Below are 18,052 nucleotides of genomic sequence, written 5' to 3'. Positions count from 1 at the left end.
GGGCAAGAAGGTGGTGATCCAATCTGTGTGGTCAGTTAAACAAAACACGGTGTTATATTTGGGGACATCCAAAAGATATGACCTGAGACCTGGGACAATTTTGTACCAGCTCCAGGTGCTGCTAAATGAAGTTTCAGAACCTGGTTGATTCCTCCCAGACAGCCCGAGACCCTCTTGTTAGGCAGTCTTCACAGTAGGCTCCCAGAGGAATGGCTGATTGAAACAAGAGAATGGGTATTAATGAGAGTTGGGGACAGATGCCTGTAAGAGTAAGAGCTTTCTGGGAACAGAATTGACACAGACCAAAAACTGTCTCTACTGTTCAAGATTTGATCCTGTGTGCTTTGGTGCCCACTTATAATTCTGGGACATTGAGACCATTTAGAATGAGAGGGAAAGGACAGTATGGGAGAAAAGATCAGAAAGGAGGAAATCAGAGGGAATGGTAGAGCACAGAGATGATACATCTTGTCTTGTTACTACCTCAAAGGTATGTAATTTTGAAAAACTTCTTCAGAATTGAAAGAAATATAGTTAGTATCAAAAGAGTAAAAGCCCAGACATTTGAGTTCCAGTCTAGGTTTGAACTTCATGATATGCTATGAGAAGCATCAAAAGATCTAGTCTTATTGTGTCAAACACACACTCTGGAATTTAAAATAAGTTCTTGCTTCCCATTTTCCCTGGTCATCTACTATCTTATCTTTGCCTTTCTGCTAGAATCTCTAGTTCTATATAAAGATACCACGTTTTCAAATGGGTGTAGAATGGGGGAATATTAGGGCTGGAAAAAGTGAGGTGGTCCTGGATGAATTGCCACTTGAATAGACTGGAATTTCCTTATAAATTAATTCCAGGTTTATGTCGCTGGCTCTTGAAGTCCATCCAGCAAACATTTCTTTTCTTTTTGGCTATCTAAAATTCTGTGACATAGAGGGTGTCCTGAATCCATTGGTTTAAAAAGCTGCTTTCCGGTTACGACCTTTCATAGATCTGTTAGGGCACAGCCAGGTCTTGATGGTGTTGACCACACTCCTGAATGTCCAGTCTTCTTATTGGTGATCTCTAGACAGATGAAAAAACTGTTTAAAAAAGTCACGTTTAACTGAATAGAGGCAAGAGTTTGAAAGAAACATTTAAGTTCACAACCTTTGAAAATAGTTTGAAGGTTAGAGATGGAGGGGAATCATAGTGGCTTTGAATAGATCTGTACCAGTCTGTTATCCCGTACAAGGCTTTGCTCTTCTGTTTGTCCTCTGCTATGTTCCTGCTTGCCTTAATTTTCTTTGAAGCATCTAGGAGGTAGCTAAGCAGCCGTGTATGACCCTCAAGGCAGGCTTGGGGGCTCTGTAGGAGTGTAGAAAGAATCCCTAAACATCTGTAAGTGGTATTTAGAGCCCTGATTTATCCAATCAAATGTTCCAGAAGAAAATTACGTATGATGACTTAACAGCCTAAAACCAAAAGTGGTGGTGGGGGGACAGAGAAGCCTAACAATATCATATGGGTGCTGTCTTCTGCACACGCTGCAGCAGGTAGGGTCGAGGGAGAGGTTACAGATAATCTTACAGCTGAAAATTCTGGATATGGCTGACATGTATCACAATTTTAACCCTACCTAGCAATGTAGTATTTGGAGTGTTAATTTTATTTGGCTGCAATGTGTGTGAGACATCTTGTCTGAGAAATTTTAATTGTGCCATTGAGTAAAACTAAAACTATGAATAGTGATGCACTTAAATTACAGCATAAGAGCAAGGTTTAGTTTTATATGGTTTCTTGTTTAGAGTTATTAACTATATGGAGAAATAAATGTCTCTTAAATATTTTAAAACATTACAAAACCCACAATGTAAAGTTGCCATGAGGCAGCCAAAAATAATACATATGGCATTCAGGAGAGCAGTTGCTAATTGGCTGCTGCCTGAGAAAATGGTACACTTGGCGTCTACTTAACACTGTGGGTTTGGCAGAAAGCCAGATTTGGGGTCAGGTTGTTGTGAATGAAGCTGCATGTGGTTAGGGAGGAGTTAAAATGATTCATGTCTTAGAAGCTCTCACACTTGGAGCGGAGCGGCGCGCACGGCCCGAGCAGGGCCGTCTCGGTCGCCCTGGCTGCCTCCCAGCTCGCAGCGTGCGCGTCCTTACGGAAGGTCCTGTGCCGCTCATCTCAGCATAGCTTGTGTTCATGCGGGAGCAAAGCGTCATTTCTGAAACATTCTAGTAGCTGCTTTTAAGTATCTGCCTGAAATTTTCTTTTGTTGCAGAAGGAATCTGGAGAGGAGGTAGAAGTTGAGGAATTCTATGTGAAATACAAAAACTTGTAAGTAAATTGTGATTTTATTTTTAATAAGGGGATATGTTTTCAAAGTACTAAAGAAGCATTGTTTAAACATTGGGAAACTGTGTTGTGGTTGAGTTCGTGTCTTGGAGGCCATTTCCTACTAAACTTTTGTGTCTTTGATGTCTTATGTATTTAATTTTTCTGGAAAATGGGTAATTGGTATAAAAGTTGAGTAACTTATATAACCAAGAAGTTATTTTTAGAGGGGATAAAAACTTCTACAGCAATAAAAACAAAATGAATGAAGCAGTATTTTCCTGTCCTCTGAATGGATTCTGTTCTCTGGGGCTGCTCTCCCTCCCTTCACCTGTGCAGGGGTGCTGGGCACTGGGGAGGAGAGCTTTGCTGATGGATGAAGGCTCTGGAGAAATCATGACATCTCCCAGGTTCGAAGATGTAGTGAGCTGTGGTTTTTATCTCTTTTTGTTTGTTTCTAATATTTAGTGAATTTGAATTACATAACTTTAGAACTCCGTATTGAAAAACAGTGAGTTCTTGTAGATTCTGTTACAGATGTAGGTAGTATACCTGGTACAAGACACGCATTTTGATGTGCAAGGATAGTTTTTTTTTTTTTTAAGAATTCATAGTCGTTCTGCTGGACAAAAAAATTAATTGATAACATAAACATTAAATTTACTTTACCCCTTTTAAAACAAAGAACTGAAGCACCGTATTAATAGATTCTAGCACTTTTAAAGAGAGGCTTTTGTGAGTTGTTGTCAAAACAGTCTCAGAAAATGTACCCTACCCTAGAAAATGAAAGCATTAGGTGCCATGGTTTTCTGTTATTCTCCTCTGTTGCTTTAGCACTCTGTTGATAAACTGATGCGCTTTTGAAGAAGTGGTGAGCAGAACTACCTTTTACCAAGTAAAAAAGGTGAAGAAGTCTCTGTCAGTGTTATTGTGAGAGTTCAATGAAATATAGTCTGGGAATTTTAAAATGCTTAGAAAATGTTAGCTGTCATCATCCTTTGGTCCTCAGAGCATACTGAGTTTACACGTATGAAATTTATGCCTATGACATGATCTCCTGTGGTAAGGAGGAAGTAACTAAGTAAACCAGAGGGAAAGAGTTCCCTTATAGACTTACCAAGTCAAGAGCAAAGAAGTTTAAGTATCGATTGCCCAAAAATGGCACTGTAGGACAGGCATCCAGATTAGTGTGGGGCACTGGGGCCTGAGGTACCTCCCTAGTCTAGCCTGTTAATAATTCCGGAGAACGGCACAGTGTTCCTGACCAGGTACCATTGACAAGCCAGGAGAGACTTGTCCTCCTTGAAAGTCATTTGAGATTAGACAAAGGGAATTCTTAAAAAAAAAAAAATAGCTTTCCTGTCTGAAATTATTGATATATATATATATATGGGAAATTAAAATTTATATAAAACTAACAATTTTTATTAACCTTTTATTTTGACATGGCTTCAGATTTATAGGAAAATTGCAAAAATAGTACAAAGAATTCCTGTTTTTCTTTTTGTAGTTAATGCACATCTTCTGGAATGCTACTTTGAGGCTATTAAATAGGGTAATGGTTGCTAAGTGGTGATTTACTAATTCCATCATTTCTTTTAGATTTATTAGTTGGGTTTCTACTATAAGAAAGAGCTTTATCCTCTTGCTCATTTGCTAATTTATAGCTTTGTAGATTTGTGGATTCTTATTTTATTCAATGGGTTATAATTCTTTACTATCATAATATTATTTGCTCACATTATCAGAGATTTGACTGGTATAGGAGCCCCTTCAGGCTTGCTTCTCTGTCCGTTTGCCCTGTCCCTATCCTCCTTTGAGCACTCCCTTATTTTTTTGCACCAAAGGATCTTCCACGCTCAGAATCAAGTTGTAACTTCCCTGTTTCAGTCCAAGAATCAGTTATTTCTCCAAGTAGGCATGGTGGTGTTTAGTGAAGGGGGCATTTAGAAACCAAGATTTGGGCTTTGGGTGTGCTTATTGCTATAGAGGAGTCATTGCTTCTGATCTTTCTTGGTGGATAAGGCTAGGAGAATGTGCACACACACGTCACATACACATACACATCTGTCTATTATATATACACATCTTATCTGCCTACTTACCTACCTAGCAACACAAAAACAATGCCTTTATATTGATACTCCCAATACTATTCCAATACCACACAGTTCATTCTATCCTTTCCCTCTTTCGATTTTAGTAATTCTCTCCTTCACCCACGAGAATCCTGGCTCTTAGTATCTATATTTGCTTTTTTGTCAATCCTAGAATATATAGTAAGTGATTTCAGAATTACTAGCCTGTATTTCTGAGGGGGGAAAAAAGCCTATATTTGTTTAGAGTTGTCTTTTTTTTTTTTTTTTTGAGACAGAGTCTCACTCTGTTGCCCAGGCTAGAGTGAGTGCCATGGCGTCAGCTTAGCTCACAGCAACCTCAAACTCCTGAGTTCAAGCGATCCTGCTGCCTCAGCCTCCCGAGTAGCTGGGACTACAGGCATGTGCCACCATGCCCGGCTCATTTTTTCTATATATATTAGTTGGCCAATTAATTTTTTTCTATTTATAGTAGAGACGGGGTCTCGCTCTTGCTCAGGCTGGTTTTGAACTCCTGACCTTGAGCAATCCGCCCGCCTCGGCCTCCCAGAGTGCTAGGATTACAGGCGTGAGCCACCGCGCCCGGCCTTAGAGTTGTCTTTAGTTTGAAGGCATACACGTGAAATACTTGGTTCAAAATTTCCTTGGGTTGATTCTTCTCCCTCCCTCCCCCACCAGTGTGGTTTGTTATTTATTTGATACGCAGTTTGCATCATTAGTTTCTGCTTGTATTTATATTCCATTTTAGCCACCCCTTGTTGATTTGTATTTATTTTCTTTTTTCAAGTTTGTCAAATATTAACATGGTTTAAAAGTCAGAACTGTACACAAAAGAAATGTCATTCTCTCTTCCTTTCCACCCCATTTCTACTCATCTCCTCATGAATCTCAGGTTTATCCTTTCTGTAATTTTTGGCGTGAATATGCAGAGAGAGATATATAATTTCCCATTTTTTCTTACCAAAAAAATTACGTACTATCAGTACAGTACACCTTTGACCTTTGCTTTTTTTTTTCCACAATAGTATATTCTAGAAATTGCTCAATATCAGTTCATGGGGGTGGTCCTCGTTCTTTTTTACAGCTGTGTAGTACTCCATTGCATGGCAGTACCATAGCTATTTAACCAATATATCCTATATATGCAGACATGTAAGTGGCTTCTGAGAATTGCAAGCTGTAATTGTTAAATATATATTCTCATGCATGTGTGTGTATTTTCAAATTGTTGGAATCATAGCTTCAGGGTGAATTCCTAGAAGTGGGATTGCTAGATCAAAATGTCTAATTTGAGAGATTCTCTTCCTTAACGTTGTTATCAGTTTGCGTTATTGTCAACAATGCATGAGGACACCTATTTCCCCACAACCTTTCCAACATAGTCTTTTGTACCTTTTTAATTTTTATAAGAAATCATGTTCAGTGAAGTTTTAATTAACATTTTCTCTTGTGAATAAGAATACCTTTTTGTAAGTTTAATGGTCATTTTTATATCTTGTTTTGTCAATTGTCTATTTATATCTTTTGCTCATTTTTGTATCATGTTCCCCCTTAATTCTTAAGAGTTTTTATATATGAGATATATTAATTTTTTAGGTTATATGTCTTTTCTCAGTTTCAGTTATCTTTTGCTTTTATTTCTGGCATTTATTGCATTATAAATTAATTTTTTGTATAGTTGGACTTATCAATTTTTTTCTTTTAGTGCATGAAGCTTTTGAGTCATAGCTAGAATATATCCCTATATCGATATTAAAGAGGAATTTGTCTATGTTTTCCTCATGGTTTTATTTTCTCTGTTTAGGTACCTGATGCATTTGGTGTCCATCCTTGTGTATGGTGTAAGACCGTGGTCCCCAACCTCCTGGCCACAGACCAGTACCAGCCCGGGGCCTGTTAGTGACCAGGCCAGAGAGCTCCACTCCCCACCTCCCTGCCCCATGGTCCGTGGAAAAAATTTTCTCCCTTGAAGCTGGTCCCTGGTGCCAAAAAGGTTGGGGACCACTGGTGTAAGCCATGGTTCTAATTTTTTAAATTATTGTCATTCTAGCATCATTATTAAAAAGTCCATCTTTGTCCCAGTGATTTAAGATGCAACCTTTATCCTGTCCTAAAGTTATGCTTATTTGGATCTATATCTGTACTTTATTCCATTGGTCTTCTTGTCTATTCATGGGCCAGTACCACATTATTTACTTATAGAGGCTTTATAGTGTATTTTAATATCTGGTAGATCTAGTTTTCTCAAGTAGCTTTCCCTTTGTAATGTTTTCCTGGATATTCTTGCATGTTTATTTTCATATATAAAGTTTAGTATTGTGTAGCTTTCATAAAAATGCCTGTTTGTCTTTTTATTTACATTGTGTTAAGTGTGATTTGTGATTTCTGATGTTGACCTATGCAGTATAAAAACAAGAAGTCTTTCCAGTTGGTTCAGTTCTAGTTTTGTATCTTTAAGAGTATTATAAATATTTTTATATAAATGTTACACATTTCTTACTAAATTTATTACTAAGTATTTTATCTTTGTTGGTGTTACAAAAGTTGTTTTCTCTAACATCATATCTCCTAACTGGTTATTGTTTGTGTGAATGAACTGTTAATTTTATATTCTGCTATGTTACTGAATCATTTTATTGTCTTAATTGGTTTTCTAATTGCTTCTCTAGGGTTTCCAGGTACATAGTCATATAATCTGCAAATAGTGATAGTTGTACCTCTTAATTTTCCAAGTATTACACCCTTTATTGTTTTCAACTTGTCCAATGGCATTGACTAATACCCTGAATACAATATTGAACAATAGTGGTGATATTGCCTTGTTTCCAATTTTTTCAAAAAGTCTGTGATGTTTCTCTATTTAGTAAGACCCTGTCTTTCAGACTAAAATCTCTCTATATTATGTTAAGAAAATACCTATCAATTCCTATATTCCTAAGATTCAAAAACTTCATTTTTTTTCATTATGGATATTGAATTTTTTCAAAGTTTTTTCAGCATTGGTAGAGATTATTGTGTTATTTTTCTCCTTAGATATCTTGTATATTTTAATATATTAATATTGAACCAACCTTGCATTCCTGAATTAAATCAACTATGTAGTATGGAATTATGTTTGCTAATATTTTATGTAGAATTTTGCACTGATTTGAAGAAAGGGGTGTGGTCTTGAATTTCTTTCCTTTTTGTACTGTCTCTGTCAGGATTGGGTACAAATGTTACACTTGTTTCATAAACAGAAACTATGTTTTAAAAAGTGAAATTTTGTTTTTCAGAGTGATCACAAGCTGTATTATTTTTAAGGCCTAGTTCATATTATTTCTTATTAGCTTCATAATTTTCTTACAGTTTACTATATCATAACATTTTCCTTATATTTTAATGCTAGTCTATCAGTAAGATTTACCTTTTTCTTACCTTAATTATCTACTAAGCCATAGCAGTCTGCCTTTGACCTTTTTTTGCTTCCTTCCTCTTCTTCCTGACTAAGCCTCCAGAAAGGATTATTGTTGGGTTTTAGAAGGTAGAACCACTGACTGAAACTTTCAGCCCTGTTCACAGGTGGTAGAACAGGGCTGGACCCACTTGCTTAAGTGCCTGTGACGATCTCATAGCCACACTGGTGGTGCCTTGAAAGCATTTACACTGAATACCTATGTGCCTTTTTCTGTCAAATAATAAGGGGACTAGAGTAGGTTATTTTCATACTATTTGTTTCTAATTACAACAATATTGCATATTATTTATTGGAAATTTGAAAAATATAAATTGAAAGAAAATAAAATACCTTCAATCTTACCACCCATAAACCATTACAGGATGAATACCACTTATCCAAAATGCTTAGGACAAGAAGGATTTTGGATTTTTTAGGATTTTCCAATATTTGCATATTATACGTAGTGGTTGAGCACCCCAAATCCAAAAATCTGAAATCCAAAATGCTCCAATGAGCATTTCCTTTGAGTTTCATGTTGGCACTCAAAAAGTTTCAGGAATGTTCAGCCTTTAGCATTTTGATGCATTTTCATCTAGTCTCTTTTCTGTGTTGTGGGTATATCAGTTCATAGGCATATATAAGGCATATATATTTAAAATCCTTTTCTCTCTCACTCAGTCTATTATAGAAGGACTATATTAGTCCTTTGAAAATTGTTATTAGACATTGCATAGGTATCAATTATATGGTACAATTGGTACATGGTACAATATGGTACAATTATATGGTACAATTATATCATAAATGTTTCCTATATCATTGTTTTGAAACATTTTATAATTGCTACATAGTTTCTAAGAGAAGTAGTATATTGGTTCGGAAAGAGGTATATATTCCAACATCTCATTTCTTTTTACTGTTATTGCCAGAAAGAGAAATAAGAGACAGTCCAGGCTGTTTAGGGGGCTGGGAAAGGATGGTGGGACAAATGAATACTGAACTGAACTACCAAACAAAGGAATGCCAAAACTGTGTGCCTGTGAGTCTTGGAGAAGAAAAAGGAAGGGTCGAGTATATTTAAATTCAGGTTATGGAATGCACAGCATGTGCTCAGAGCAGAAGGTGGTGAGTTTGAAGGGGAGAGGACATGTGCAAGTATAGATGTTAGCAAGTGAAAAATGCACAAGGGACCAGAAGACATCATTTCAGCACTCCTGGGAAAACACAGACTGGAGAGCCGGAGCTGATTAGGAGGTAGAGGGGAGCATGGGCTAGTGTTCAGGGAGTGGATGGTGATTCTCTCCTCTCTGATTGTTCTAGAAGGATTAGGTTAGGTTTACCATTGGGGTCAGTATGATATAGATCTTTTATGAATCAAGGGTACCCTATACCTCTTATCTCTAAAGAAATTGCTCTTTTAAATTTGAATTCTTTTAACCCAATAAAAACCTTTGTTTCTCAATAATAAAAGGCTCAAAGCATAAATTCAGAATTAAGGCCCACCCTGTAGTGCTAACTGTTTTATACTGAAGTGTAATCCATTCACTTATGGAAACAGCTTGTTATTAGGCCATTTCTGTTTTGGGAGAACTGGAGGCTTAGGACAGAAGTCAAATTTTAGGCGCTATTATATGATTTTCTCTTCTTATTTTCAAACATTAGCGGATTATATTGAATGTTGCTCAGCAGCCTCTGTAAGTAAGCAGGCTATTTTGTTAATGATCTGTTTAGTTGATTTTTTTGAATCATAAAAGACATATAACAAAGGATGAATTATTTTCTACATGTTTCAAGAATATTATTTTATTCTTTCAGCTCTTATCTTCATTGTCAGTGGGCTTCTGTAGAAGATCTGGAAAAAGATAAGAGAATTCAGCAAAAGATTAAACGATTTAAGGCAAAGCAGGGCCAGAACAAATTCCTTTCAGAGGTATGAAACACCTGGTTAATTTTCTAAAGTATTTTTTAAAATGTTCTAAATTTTAGTTCAATAAATTAAGAAAAACTAGTTTGCCTCATTAGGTGCTGTTACTTGCATGGTGGTAACTGGTTATTGCTAAAAATGTATAAACAGGAAATTTCTCATTCTTCCTGTTGCTTAGTCTAGAAGATACTGCTCCTGTGATATCATGTGGAAATAGTGGTGATGATATGCTTAAAATCTTGTAATTAAAATACAGTTACTAGATGATGAAAAAGTAAGTTGATAAAAGTTATATTGAAATTTAGCATGTTAAAAAGCTCTATAGTAAATATTAGTTCTAAGATATAAAAGTTTAGCTTCTATTGGGGAAGGTATGTGGCCAGTGTATTCTGTTCAAGTCAATGCCTAAATCACAGAGTTCACTAAATTCATTTTCACAAATGCTGGGCTGTGGTATGGAAGCTGGTATAATATTTTGCCCGTGCCCCTTTATCCTAGGTTATCAGTTATAGCAAGACAGCGAAAATACCTAGAGCAGGGAAGAAAATCTGCATTTGTAAGAACTGCCAGATCGCCCCCCTAATCCCCCCATAGTCAATTACATTTTTTTAAATGCTTTCAGAAGCTGTTTACTGGAATCTCTGGACTTTTGATCACCAATTTGGTTTCACTTACAGCCTCAAATAGATAAAAGAAAAACCCTTATGTTGAAAGATAAGACTTGCTGATTTATTAGTTCCTCTTTTCATAAGAGTTAACAAAATGTAAACTGTAAAGAAGTATGAAATTTGATGCAAAATGATACCTGTTTAACAAACTACTTTGCACTGCTACCCCTTTTTGGAGATGAGAAGAGTGGGACAGATGAGCGTTTAGTACTTTCATGTCATAAAATCCTCATAATATCAGGTGACAAGCCTGTGTTCTCCTGGGATCTGATTTCCATGATCCCAGCAGGCAGATGGTAAGGTCTGTATTTGGTGGAGATCGTGTGGTGGTTCTTTGCCTAGCCCTAGACACATGTCTGTATCATCGCCTCTGTTGCTGTTAGTATTCATCTTTTTTGGCAGTGCAGCGGTTTGCACTGAGCAGAATGGAGTTACTTGAATGTGACTCAATTCTTACATATTGGAGAATATTAAGAAGATTCTTTCTTTGAAGGGGAGGTTTGGGGGGGGAAGTACTATCAGGCTCTAATTTTCATACTCTTCATAATGAAACCAAAGCTAAATTTTCATGACATTGGACTAGCTGAAATCATTAGCTTCTTTTTAAAAAGAGACACCACATGTTCTGCTGACCTTTTCTATGGGTCAGTGGGAGGGAAAAAGGGGAAAAACGCACAATGGTAGTTTTCCCCTTGTCCTTAAATCCTGGTCCTGTTTATTAAATTTATTTGGATTCTGTTTCCTGTAGTCACACTCTTCAGTGAATTGTGCCTGTCCCTAGTTACACAGCCTGTTGATCTCAGGTCTGTCTGAGTTGCCTGTACCAAGATTGAAATACATTGTCTAGCTGGTAACTTGGCAACTGGAAATGTTAAGTTCTGTCCTGAATGGGAATTATCAGAGAATGGGTAACAATCCCCTTCCTCCCTTTTTTACACACACACACACACACACACACACACACACACACACACACACACACACAGGCATGCACACACACACATACCCTTGTTTGTTTTATCCGATAAATGGTCTTGACTTCAGGTTTTCCATAGCTCTACTACTTCCATAGCTCTATTTTCTGTTATGGCTGCTTTTATATTCTTTGTTTTACCTTAGGCTGCCTTATAAGTCTGCTGCACTTGAAATCTCTATTTGAAAAGATCATTTAGACTGGAAATTTCATCACATGCATGATACTACAGATTACTCACTTACAATGTAGAAATATTTAGGAAAAGTTAAGGATTTCAATTTAGCATTGAATGTGAAATTGAATGTGAAAGCTTGTGTTTAAGAACAAGATGTCTTAAAGAGAGCTTTTGCCACCAAAACCTAGTTTGTGGAAAATTTTAGTGCTTATGCTGTATATGAATAACATGTATACATTGTTTACCTAAATCTAGAATCTTAACAAAGCCAGTGGGTTAATATATTAACACTTTATATATTAATTGAACATTTGAGTGGATTTTTTTTCCTTACTGATCACTTCCGTGTAAAAGCCTTAGGCAGTTGAAATACGTTTTTGTATTTCTGCTAGTTTCATAATTCAGAGTTCAAAGCCTCCCAACTGAGTGTTTTAAATAGGCACAGTAGCCAAAGAATGTTTGTTCTCCTTGAGCAGACTATGACTGAACTACTTTTCTTTTCAACCTGCAGTTCAGGTTTAAGAATGGTGTCTAAGCAACCTTTAGTATGCCTTTTGCAAAGTATTTTAACACAATTATATTAAGGTTATTAAGTATGAAATGTCCAGTTTCCTTAAGTACTAAGTTTGACAGTTGATGTCTCTGATATTCCACTTTGACACTTCTTGTTTTATGTTTATTGTGAAGGTACAATCTCAGTCTTGCAAATGCACATTTTGGCTTGTAATTATCTTTCAAATTTTTTTAGAGCAATTTTTGTGAAACTATGGATAAGTCAAAAATTCATCTTATTTTCGAATATGACTTCTGTTGTAGAATGAATGCAGCACAGACAATTCAAAATGTCAACTAAGTGTTTGGGAAGGATGTGGCTAATATAATGCACAGTACATCAATGCTTTGAGAAGTTCCATTCTGGTGATTTTAATCTTCTTTTCTTTTCTTTTCTTTTTTTCTTGAGACAGAGTCTCGCTTTGTTGCCCAGGCTAGAGTGAGTGCCATGGCATCAGCCTCGCTCACAGCAACCTCAAATTCCTGGGCTCAAGCAATCCTTCTGCCTCAGCCTCCCGGGTAGCTGGGACTACAGGCATGCGCCACCATGCCCGGCTAATTTTTCTATATATTTTTAGTTGGCCAATTAATTTCTTTCTATTTTTAGTAGAGATGGGGTCTCGCTCTTGCTCCAGCTAGTTTTGAACTCCTGACCTTGGGCGATCCACCCACCTCGGCCTCCCAGAGTGCTAGGATTACAGGCATTAGCCACCGTGCCCAGCCGATTTTAATCTTAAAGATGAGCCACATGAGCAACCTGAGACCAAGGTGGATAATGATGAGCTGAAAGCTGTAGTGGAAATGAATTCACCCATGTGTGAATTAGGAGCGAGGTTTGACATTACTATCCCAACAATATTGGACCATTTGAAACAAATTGGCAAAGTAAAGAAGCTGGATAGATGGGTTCTGCGTGAATTAAACCAGCGTCAGGAGAGAAATCCTCTCGAAGCTTGCCTTTCTCTGCCACCACGATAAAGGCGAACCATTTCTACACCGTATTCTCATGTGTGATGAAAATGGATTCTTTTTTGACAGTTGCAAGTGTTTGGCACAATGGCTGGATAAAGATGAAGTGCCAAAAGATAGTCTAAAACCGAACATTCATCAAAAAAAGCTAACGATGTCTGTCCGGTGATCCAGCACTGATACTATCTAGCACAGCTTCATGAAACCTGGTCAATGGATTACAGCAGATGTCAGCTGCAACCTGTTGGAGAAAATGATGAGGATTCTTGTGATTAAGCAGCCGAGATTGGTCAGTAGAGACAGGCCAGTCCTCTTGCAAGACAGCGGTAGACCACGTGTCTCACAAACAACGCTGCTTCAAACTACAGCAGCTGGGCTTGGAAACGCTCTGTCATCCACCGCGTTCACCAGACCTCACAACAACTGACTACCGCTTCTTCCGGGCTTTGGACCACTCCTTGCAAGGAAAAATATTCGCTTCTCAAGAAGCTGTGGAAAACACCTTTCGCCGTTTTCATCACCAGTCGCTCTCCAGGCTTCTTTGCTGCCGGCACAAACAAGCTACCATTAAAATGGCAAAACCGTGTTGATAGTTTAGGCACATGCTTTGATTAATTGTATTGCTTTTTGTTTGAGATACAATAAACTATCCTTTTGATTTGAAATCAGACATTTCATACTTAGTGACCTAGTATTACTGATAAATCTATAGGAGCATGTGATAATGTGTGTTTTGTTTTCTAACATCTGAAACTTATCTGACCTTATTTCTTTCAAGTATAGCTTAGTCTTTAACTTTCTTTTGAGCCATATTCTGTCATTTAATGAGACACGTTTACAGGCTAACAGTAGTACTTTGCTTTTGTAAAGATTGTTAATATATTGGTTCAGTAACCTGATTGTTTAGGCCTCATTTCTTTATTTTTAATACTTTTATAACCCAAACACTTATGTTCAGTACAGATAAATCATTAGAACACTTAGATTAATGAAGACTGTTATTCTAAATGTGGTACTAATATTGAGTGACAAAAACTACCAAACTCTGTTGTCATGTAAACTCTGTTCGCGCCAAAATATGAAATCTGGTTTTAGTGTTTTTAGCTTTTGAATAACATTCTATAAACAATGCTATAAAGCATCAGACAACTCCAGTTAGTTATTAGATTCCAGTAGCACTTACTGTGCATGACTCTGATTCTTTATTGCAAGCTGTAGTTTCAAGAATGCTAAATGCATTGCATGCCATAAGCCTTTTGGATTGCTCATTAGTGAATTGTAATTTCACACTTCATTTAAAATATTCTTAAACATTCTCTCACAGTAAAAGGTTTCACACAGTAATTAAAAGACCCCGTTAACAAAGTCTAGGAAATCTGATTTCCTCATGGGGAATGATTTTGCTAAATTGTAGCATTTCAATTAATATAATAGAATTTGCCAAATATAAATTTTATACTGCTATGACCCAAAATATTATCGCCTCGTGAAAAGTGAAATCGTGTTTCCTCTTAGGAAATAAACAAACATTTTAACCTTTTTTTTTTCCTTTGGTGCAGATTGAGGATGAGCTTTTTAATCCAGATTATGTGGAGGTTGACCGGATAATGGACTTTGCACGTAGCACAGATGACCGGGGAGAGGTAACAGGAAATCATTTGTATTACAAAGTGGTGGTTCAGGCAGTTCGTATTTCTCTTTGGAAAAGATGGTAGAGTCCTAGACCTGGTTGTAGCTTTGAGTTGTGACATACTTGCTCTAAATTTAACTGAAACTTACTAATTTATTATTAGTTTTATGACTCAGTAATAGCTTATATTATCATTTTCTACACTTTCTGTTTAGTCTGAGAGCTTTCTTTTTCTAAAAAATCAATTTTAAATACAAAACAAATACATTGACTTTGTGCACAATTCCAGAGTATGATGAATAAGAAATTCAGTACCATTTTGGTATAAATCTATCATAGAGCACAAAGTGTCTTTATATAATTGAGAGTACTCTTGTGACAGAATGGAGTTTAATGTTATTTAGCATTGGACATTGTTAGTGAAGTTGATGAACTTCATTTAATGTGGTACACAGAGGATAATAGAAAATATTTTTCTTTATGAAATCCCAGTCTCGGCACTCTATCTTGCTTTTGCAAAACCCTACGAGGTTGTAAAGGACATTTGATAGGGCAGTAAAAATAAAGACAAGTCTAGTGACTTCTGAGCATTGTCCCTTGGTTATGATATGCCCACCCACGATGAGTTCTCTCATTCCTAGCTTCTGCTTGTAAACTGAGTTTTTTGTATAAAGTGTTTGGGTCTTGCTTGTCTAGGGAGAGTCTGTAAAGAAAATACTCTAGACTCTATATCATGAAACTCCATGGTGTTTCAAAGACCATCTCCATAACATGAAATTTACTTTTCTAGTTTTGCTTAGTTGTACTTTAAAAATATTTATTTCATAGCATATTGTGTACAAATATTTTTAATACCACAACCAGGTCAGTGCCTGTTGGTCCTGAAATGAAGGTCGACAAACTCAAGTATTTTCTAGAGGAAAGAAAATCCTATTGATCTGCATTAGCCAAAATATTTTTGCCTTCCAATCTTCTAGAGCTCAAATACATTATTTTAATCTGATTGGATACAAATGGTATCACTCTGTTTAAGGAAAAGGCAGAGATCCTAATAAATTTAAATCTATTTCTCATTCTTTAAGAAACTAGCCAATTATGTCAACATCTAAATATGCTAAGATGATTTACCTTATAAGCCTAACTCAGATCCTTGATGAATGATTTGCACAGATTAATGTAAAGCTCAATTTCAGCTTTGCTATTTGCTAGTTATTTCTATATACTTCTGGCTTTTGAACATGGCTTACCAGTGATTTAGAGAAAAAGTTAATTTTTTTCTGATAATACCCAGTAATACTGTTTCCAGTTTAGACTTGAGACTCTTAACTAGGGACAATTAGTTAATGGTCATAGTTTTGAAATTTCTGTCAATTCAGTCTTACTGATGCTGGGGTGTAATGTCTGTTGGTAAATGGAGTAGAAAACATGTCTGTGCTTAATATATGTAAATACGTATTTGGTCAAATGAATCCAATTTTGATTTCTTTAAACCTCGCCCAGCCTGTGACTCACTATCTGGTGAAGTGGTGCTCGCTTCCTTACGAAGACAGCACCTGGGAGCTGAGGCAGGACATAGATCAAGCAAAGATCGAAGAGTTTGAGAAACTGATGTCCAGGGAGCCGGAAACAGGGCGTGTGGTAAGGATTGGCTCATGGTATATGATTTAATTTGAAAATAGCATAGTAGTGTGGTCTTTGAGAAGCCACTGACGAGATTTACTATATTTGAAACAGGAGCGACCTCCTGCTGATGATTGGAAGAAATCGGAGAGTTCCAGGGAGTATAAAAACAATAACAAACTCAGGGAATACCAGTTGGAGGGAGTAAACTGGCTACTTTTCAATTGGTACAACATGTATGTAGAACATGTTTTTCTTCACTTTTAAAAATGTCTGTAGCGCTGTTCTTTTGTAGTTACTTGAAGATATCATTCAAAAAGAACTTAATATTTTAACTCTCCAATAAGAATTTTCTAAAAGGCAACAAGCATTGGAAATATGCTTCATATGTATTCAACAAAGATTAATACAGAGATTAACAGAAGCATGTAGAAATAATTTTTATTTACTAGACAATTTTGTTTGAAAATGTATTTTTTTGAATAAAGCCATGTAGATATGCCTCTGTGAGGATAATAGTATATATTTTGTGAAAAGACAGCAATATCTAATATCTATACTCATTGAACTTTTCTTATTTCCTTCCCAAAGGCGAAACTGCATTTTAGCAGATGAAATGGGTTTGGGAAAAACTATCCAGTCCATTACATTTCTCTATGAGATATATTTGAAAGGAATACATGGCCCTTTTTTAGTAATTGCCCCATTGTCCACAATCCCCAACTGGGAAAGGGAATTCCGAACCTGGACGGAGTTGAACGTGGTTGTGTATCATGGGAGTCAAGCTAGTCGTCGGACCATTCAGTTGTATGAAATGTACTTCAAAGATCCCCAGGTAAAACTTCACAGGTCCTATTCCTTGTGCTTACTATGTGTATTTTAAGGCATTAAAAAGGTGACTTGGGAAGGTCTGAATTTTGCTAAACTGAGAGGTTTGCTTTAGATTTCTTATTCAATTTATGTTTGTGTTTTCTTTCTACATTTATGAAGGCAGCTCTTTATTTTTAAGGCTTTGATCATTCTGATTATTAGATTAGAAAGAACGAAATTTTTTACTTTGGATGACCACTGAAATCTATTTGATGTATTGATATGTTAATTAGTTTTATTTTGCAAGCCTAAGAGAGAACTAAACAAAAAATGGTCATATTAAATGTGAATAGAAGGAATATTTTATTACACTGTTACTAGAAGTGAAAAATATTAGGCATGTAAAAAGTCCTTGAAATATATGATACATTGAATGAAATCCATCCAAAGGGAAGAGTTTATACTTTGGCTGTCATTAATAGTGGTAATTGCTTTTCTTATTCTAGTTGCCTGTGTGCACTTAGTATATGATATTGACAGTGAAGTGCTATAAACAATGTGATATGGAAGAATAATATGTGCTAAAATAATTTTAAGCTATAGGTAGTAAGTGGAAGTCCTGTAATTGGGAATACGACAGAATTTTGGGTTTTATATATATGTACGTATGTTTGTTTTAAGTATAAAATCTATTCTACAATTAAATAATTAAAGGAGAAAAAATATTGAACTCTATATTTGTATCTATCTTTAGATTTGGGAAATTATTATAAGTTCCATGTGAATTGTTTTATTTTAGAATTTTATAAAAAGTGCTTTACTATAACACAGCTTAAATCGTCCAAAATAATGAACACAAGTTGTGTGTTACCT

At 36.2% G+C, this 18,052-nt stretch overlaps 1 protein-coding gene across 3 annotated transcripts in view; it reads left to right on the top strand.

Annotated features, from left to right (window-relative positions):
* Positions 1-18,052, top strand: part of CHD7 (chromodomain helicase DNA binding protein 7) — a 197,678-nt gene that overhangs the window by 132,552 nt on the left and 47,074 nt on the right. For all 3 annotated transcript variants that reach the window (XM_012738651.3, XM_012738650.3, XM_076005290.1), the window contains exons 7-12: positions 2,268-2,323; positions 9,671-9,785; positions 14,679-14,762; positions 16,250-16,387; positions 16,484-16,605; positions 16,961-17,204. In XM_012738651.3, the coding sequence (XP_012594105.2) occupies positions 2,268-2,323; positions 9,671-9,785; positions 14,679-14,762; positions 16,250-16,387; positions 16,484-16,605; positions 16,961-17,204 (759 nt within the window). The remainder of the gene's footprint in view (positions 1-2,267; positions 2,324-9,670; positions 9,786-14,678; positions 14,763-16,249; positions 16,388-16,483; positions 16,606-16,960; positions 17,205-18,052) is intronic.

Source organism: Microcebus murinus, chromosome 7 (assembly GCF_040939455.1).
Source record: "Microcebus murinus isolate Inina chromosome 7, M.murinus_Inina_mat1.0, whole genome shotgun sequence".
Lineage (NCBI taxonomy): Eukaryota > Metazoa > Chordata > Mammalia > Primates > Cheirogaleidae > Microcebus > Microcebus murinus.
The sequence above is the reverse complement of the archived record's forward strand: the minus strand, read 5'-3'. Positions and strand labels throughout refer to the sequence as shown.